General features: G+C 37.3%; 1 protein-coding gene across 1 annotated transcript in view; it reads right to left on the reverse strand.

Annotated features, from left to right (window-relative positions):
* LOC102854568 (trans-2,3-enoyl-CoA reductase-like) overlaps positions 1–6,628 on the reverse strand; it is a 222,369-nt gene that overhangs the window by 10,529 nt on the left and 205,212 nt on the right. The window contains exon 9 of the mRNA XM_006891969.1: positions 6,026–6,083. Within this exon, the coding sequence (XP_006892031.1) occupies positions 6,026–6,083 (58 nt within the window). The remainder of the gene's footprint in view (positions 1–6,025; positions 6,084–6,628) is intronic.

Raw genomic sequence — 6,628 nt, forward strand, 5'->3', positions numbered from 1 at the left:
ATAATCAATGAAACACAGGTAGACATTCTTCTGGTATTCTCTGCTTTCAGCCAAGATCCATCTAACATCAGCAACAATATCCCTAGTACCATGACCCCTTCTAAACCCAGCCTGGTCTTCCGGCAGTTCTCTGCTGATGTGCTGTTCTAACCTCTCTTATTCAATATTGTATTGGAAGTATTAGCGATAGCAGCAAAAGTCAAGAGAAAGACATAAGAGGTATCCAAATTGGCAAAGAGGAGGTCAAATTATCTCTCTATGGAGATGATATGATAGTATACTTAGAAAACCGTAAAAACTCAGCAAGAAAACTATTGGACATAGTTGACCAATTCAGCAAAGTAGCAGAATACAAGATAAACATACAAAAATTAGTTGGATTTCTCTACAGTGACAGAGACTACAGAGCTGGGATAAGAAGAATAATACCCTTCACAATGGCTAATCACAAGATAAAATATTTGGGAGGAAACATAACCATAAACACAAAGGGTCTATTCAAAGAAAATGACAAAACATTTTTACGAGAAATAAAAAGAGACCTTGAGAAGTGAAATAATACCCCTTGTTCATGGATAGGAAGACTCAATATTGTGAAAATGGTAATACTAACAAAGGCAATTTACACATACAATGCAATCCCGATACAAATACCAATCCCATTCTTCCATGAGATGGAAAAGGCAATCTCCAGTTTCATTTGGAATGGAATGAAGCCCCAAATAGGCAAAACACTCCTTAAAAATAGAAAAAAGGTAGGAGGCATCTCATCCCCTAGTTCAAAATCCTACTACATTGCTGTCGTATTTAAGACAGCATGATTCTGGTACAGACACACAGATCAATGGAATAGAATTGAGAATCCAGTAATCAGCCTATCTATTTACGGTCAACTGATTTTTGACAAGGAGATGAAATCAGTTAAGTGAGGAAACAACAGTCTTTTTAGCAAATGGCGCTGACAACATTGGAATACTATCTGCTGAAGACTTAAGCAAGATCCACACTTCACTCCATAAGCAAAAACCAACTCAATGTGGATCATGGACCTAGGACTAAAAGCAAGGACTATAAACTTCATTAAAGAAAAGCTTGGAAGAACTCTAATAGTCCTAATCCACAACATAAACAGTCTTCCAAGTATCCTGAAAAAATCTACAACCAGGAGAAGATAAAATAGATGAATGGGACCTTCTAAGAATCAAATTCCTATGCACATCCAAAAACTTCTCCAACAGGGTGAAAAAGGAAGCCACAGACTGGGAAAAAGTATTTGGTAATGATATGTCTGATAGGGGACTTCTAGCTAGAATTTGTAAAATACTTGAGCACCACAACAAGACAAAGGTAAATAATCCAATTGAAAAATGGTCACAGAAAAAAAAAAAGAAAAATGGGCACAGGATATGATCAAACACTTCACCAAAGAAGACATTCAGATGGCCAACAAGCACATGAAGAAATGCTCAAAAAATCTCTACCGCTAAGAGAGATGCAAATCATGACAACAATGAGATATCATCTCACCCTAGTAAGACTAGAAAAATTTAACAGAATAGCAAACAACAAATGCTGGTGAGATTGTAGCGAAACTGGAACCCTTATTTATTGTTGGTGGGATTATAAAATGGTGCAACCACTATGGAAAATGGTGTGGCACTTTCTCAAAAAAGTTGCAAATAGAGATACAATTTGACCCAGCAATTCCACTACTGGGAATATAACTTAAAGAGACCATAACCGACATCCAAGCGGATATATGGACAGCCATGTTAATCGCGCCTTTGTTCACAATAAGAAGGCGTTGGAAACAACCTTAGTGACCATCAGCAAATGAACATAGAGAATCTGTGGTATATTCACACAATGGAATACTATGATGCATTTTAAAAAAAGGAACTCATGCAATATTATTCAAAATGGGTGACCCTTGAGGACATTATGCTGAGTGAAATATCTGTCACAAAAGGACAAACACCGCAAAGTGCCACTGCTGCAGAATGGCACTGACATCAGGATTGGGGTAGGAATGAGAAAAAACTGGATGAATTATGTATACTGCATTGAAAGGATGAGACAGAGAACAGTTTAAAAGCAATATGTTATTGGGCATTATGATTATCATAAGAGTCTGGAATGAAGGTTGCAGAGTGGAATATACTCGGGGTGGAGGTGGGGTGGTGTGGGGGATTGTATACCAATGAAGGAATTTTCTTTTACTTTTCAAAGAGAAGAGCAAACTGGGGGTGGGGGTGGGGTGGGTGGGGAGAAAAGTGCAACAATGAATGAATGGAAAACCAAAATCTCTGTAAATGTTCATTGAAATTAATAAAAGAAAAAAAGGTAATCCTAGGGTAAATCACATATACTTCCCTAGAATTCTAAAAACGTGTACTTTCTAGTGCATTTTAAAACACCTAGAAGAGACAAAAACATCTTTATATATTAGATGTATTGATAATAACATAGAATTTACATATTTATCCTCACTTGTTAAAATTTACAATATAATTATATGCCATATGTATTTTGGAATCACCACCTATAATTTATGGAGCTCTGGTGACCTAGTGGTAAGAAGGTGTGCTGCAATCTTGAACGCACACAGTTCGAATTCACTAGCTGCTCCCCAGGAGAAACATGGAAAACAATCTCCTCTAGTTCAATTAACTGCCTATAATTTTATCCTGAGTAAGATTTACATTACATTTAAATAGCATGTGTTATACACTGCAAACTTACCAAAATATTTTCAACTATTAAATTTAGGATATTCACACATGGATTACCCTTTGTTGTTGTTACGTGCCATTGAGTTGCGACCCTATGTACAACAGCTCTGAACCCTGCTCTATCCTGTGCCTATTGTCTCTGGCGCACCTATCCCTATTATACCAGTGACTAAATCAATCCATCTCACAGAGAGTCTTCCTCTCTTGTCCTGTCCCTTATCCCTCCCAAACACGATGTCCTACAAGGGGTTGTCCCTCTTTGCAACATGCCCAAAATATGTCAGACAAAGGTTCAGAATCCTTGCCTCCAAGGAACAGCCTGGTTTCATAATCTTAGGACAAATCTGTTAGTTCTCCTAGCAGTCCACAGTATACTCAATACCCTTTTCCAACATGACAACTCCAAGGCATAAATCCTCCTTGTATCATCCCTAGTCATTGCCAAGCTTTCTGATGTGTAGCAAGTAATTGCATAGGCCATGGCCTGGACAAGGTGCACCTTAGTCTCCAGACTGACATCATTGTTCTTCAGTACTCTGGAGAGATCCCTGACATCAGACTTAGACTTGCCCACTGCAATTCTTCTTTTAGTTTCCTGGCTGCTGGTACCAAGACTGTTGATTATGGAGCCAAGTAAATTAAAGTTTTTAATAATCTCAATCTCTTCACTATCTATCATGATGCTGACCAGTGGTGAGAATCTTTGTTTTCTTAACATTGAGTTTCAATCTCTACTGAAGACTATCATCCTGGGCCCTCTGTAGCAATTGCTTCAAGTCCTCCTCAGATTCAGCAAGCAGGATTATGTCATCTGCATAACACAGATGAGTCTTCTTTGAATCCTGATGCCACATCCTCCTTATAGAGCCCAACCTCCCAGATGATCTGTTATGCATAGAAATTGAAAAGGTATGCATGTGGATTGCATCTCTGGTGTACATCCTTCCAGATTTTAAACCATGAAGAGTGTCTCCTTGCTCTGTTCTGATGACTGCCTCTTGGTCCAAGTATAGGTTTCACATTAGGACAATCACGTTTTCTAGGATTCCCATTCTTAGCATTGGCCACAGTTTGTTATGATCACACAGTCAAACACCTTTGCATAGTCAATGAAGCACAGATAGACATTCCTCTGGTACTATCTGCTTTCAGCCAAGATCCGTCTAATATTAGCTATAATATCCCTAATACCACAGCCTCTTCTAACCTTAGCCTGCACATTAGGCGGTTTTTTGTTGGTGTGGTGTTCAAGTCAGTTTTGGAAAATTTTCAGGAGAATCTTGCTAAGTAATATCGGATTTGTCAGAAGAAGATAACTTTTATTAGAAAAAATTTAAAGCTTTTTTATAAAAAAGTACAATTTTATCACGTGGAATACAAAAAGTCAGATGCTAAACTGGGCGTGCCCATCAATTTCTTGGTTGTACCAATAAATCTAGAGGACAACTATGTGGCTACTTGACTGAAAGAGATTCATATTCATTCCGCTTCCAAGAAAAGGTGATTTGATAGGGTATAGAAATTATCAAACACTATCCTAATATCACACCCCAGCAAAATCTTACTGAAGATTATCCAAAAACCACTGAAAAACAGTTTTCGACAGAGAACTAGAAGAAGTATAAGCTGGGTTTAAAGAGGCTGTGGTACTAGAGACATCTTTGCCAGCATTAGAGGAACCTTGCCTGAAATCAGAATCAGAAGAATGCTTGTCTGTTCTTTATTTCATTCACTAAGCTGTGTGAATCACAACAGATTGTGCCTAACATTGGGAAGAATGGGAATCCTAGAACACTTGATTGTGCTCAAGTGAAATCTTATACTTGGACCAAGAAAAAAGCATCACAACAGAGCAAGCAAGCACTGCATGGTTCCAAATCAGGAAATAAGTGCATCAGAAATGTTTCCTATCTCCGTATCTTTTCAATCTATTTGTGAAACAGATCATTTAAGAGGCTGAACTTTATGAAGAAGTTTGTGACAGCAGAACTGGAAAAAAACTCATCAACAAATTGCAGATGATAAAACTTTGCCCTCTGAAACTTTAGAGGATCTGGCGTATCTGATGCAGAAGGTCCAGAACTGTAGTGTTAAATACAGATTGAAACTCAACATAAAAAAAGAAAAAATAAAGACTCTCAACACTGAGTCAATTTGCAGCACCATGATTGATGAAGCGATTGAGGTTAACAATCTCAGCTTGTTCAGGTCCACAATCAACACTCCTGGCACCAGTAGCCAGGAAATCAAAAGACAATTTAGATGGAAAGTCAGCTGTCAAGGACCTCTCCAGAGTTTTAAAGAGCAAAGACATTAGTCTAGAGATCAAAGCATGCCTAATCCAGGCCCTCATCTTTGCAATAACCTGCTATGCAACAGAGAGCTGGACAATGAATGACTAACGGTGACAGAAGAAGAGTTTATGCTTTTGAGAAGAGTATTGAGCAAACTATGGACTGCCATGAACAAACAAGTCTGTCCTGGAAGGATGAAACCAAGTTACTCTCTGGAGGCAAAGATTTTGAAGCTGGTCTCATACTTTGGACATGCTTCCAGTGGGGTCTAGTCCTGGGAGAAGGACATCTTGCAAGGAAGGGTGGATGGGCAATGCAGAAGAGAAAGACCCTGGATGAGAGGAAATTATTCAATGATTGTGGTAATGGAGGTAGATGTGTTGAAGCCAGTGAGATTGACTCAGGATAGAGAAGGATTCAGAGCTTTGTGCATAAGGTCGCTGTAAGTTGCAAGAGACTGGATGACACATAACAACAACATGAAAAAAGTCAGGATTGTTACTTAAACTAGAAGTTTGTACATTTATCAATTTTATATATGTCTTCTTGTTGTTGTTATTGCATACTGTAGAGTTGCAACTGACCCAGAGCTGACTCTCAGGTGAGTTTTCAGAGGCAGTTAATCTCACAGGAGCAGACTGCCGTCCTTCTCCTGTGGAGCAGCTGGTAGCCTCAAACCCCAGGCCTTCAGGATTGCAGTTATGCTTCTTGCCACCAGGCTATAAGTCTTAATCATTTATTTTGTTTTTTAAACATATTTAGATCATGCTGACATTTGTGTATGTGTGACATGTTTAATTTTAGAAAGACATTCCTAAGAATTATAATTTCATTAAAATATTTGGAAAATTTAAAATTAATGTATAATAATTAGAGAATTCTGATTTAAATATTTATTATGATTTCTCTTTAAAATCGTTGATTTCAAGTTTCTCCAAATAGTAATTCAGACTTTGCAAAATAATATTTCAGATTAGATAAACAAAACAAAAAACTAACCTGTGTGATCAGGATGAGCCAGCACTACATTGATGAAATGGTTTCCAGTTTCACAAATCTGCAAAACATTTCAATGTTTTATAATGTAACTGTGTCTTTTAAAATTTTTCTTCTATGGCCTCTATGTAATAAAAAGTTTACATTTTCTTTGTGCTTACCTTATATAATACCTGAATATCCTCAAGAAATATGATTTCATTGTTATAAAGAGGGTTTTTTACGAAAGATAGATGCTCAAAATAGTTATGTGACACACAATGGAGTATTAAGCAACAATGAAAAACAAACTTATAAAACAGTATACAACATAGATGAGTGTGGAAGACATTATACTGAGTCAAATATTTCAGTCACAGAAGGCCAAAACTGCATAAGACAACTATTATAAAAGAAATTTGACACTGGTTGGGAAAGAGAACAGGAAAAGAATGAATAATAAACACTGCACTGAAACAAATTAAGGAAAAGACTGTGAAAGGAACATATGATTAAGTATCATATGTATGGCAATTAAAAAAAGGACTCAAGACATGCACTGCAAAGTGAATAACAGAAAGGGAATGAAAGGAGAGAGAGAGGAAAATGTGCATCAGAGAATGAAAC

The sequence above is a fragment of the Elephantulus edwardii genome, unplaced genomic scaffold (genome assembly GCF_000299155.1).
Source record: "Elephantulus edwardii isolate Elephantulus edwardi_28Jun2011 unplaced genomic scaffold, EleEdw1.0 scaffold00107, whole genome shotgun sequence".
Taxonomy (NCBI): Eukaryota; Metazoa; Chordata; class Mammalia; order Macroscelidea; family Macroscelididae; genus Elephantulus; species Elephantulus edwardii.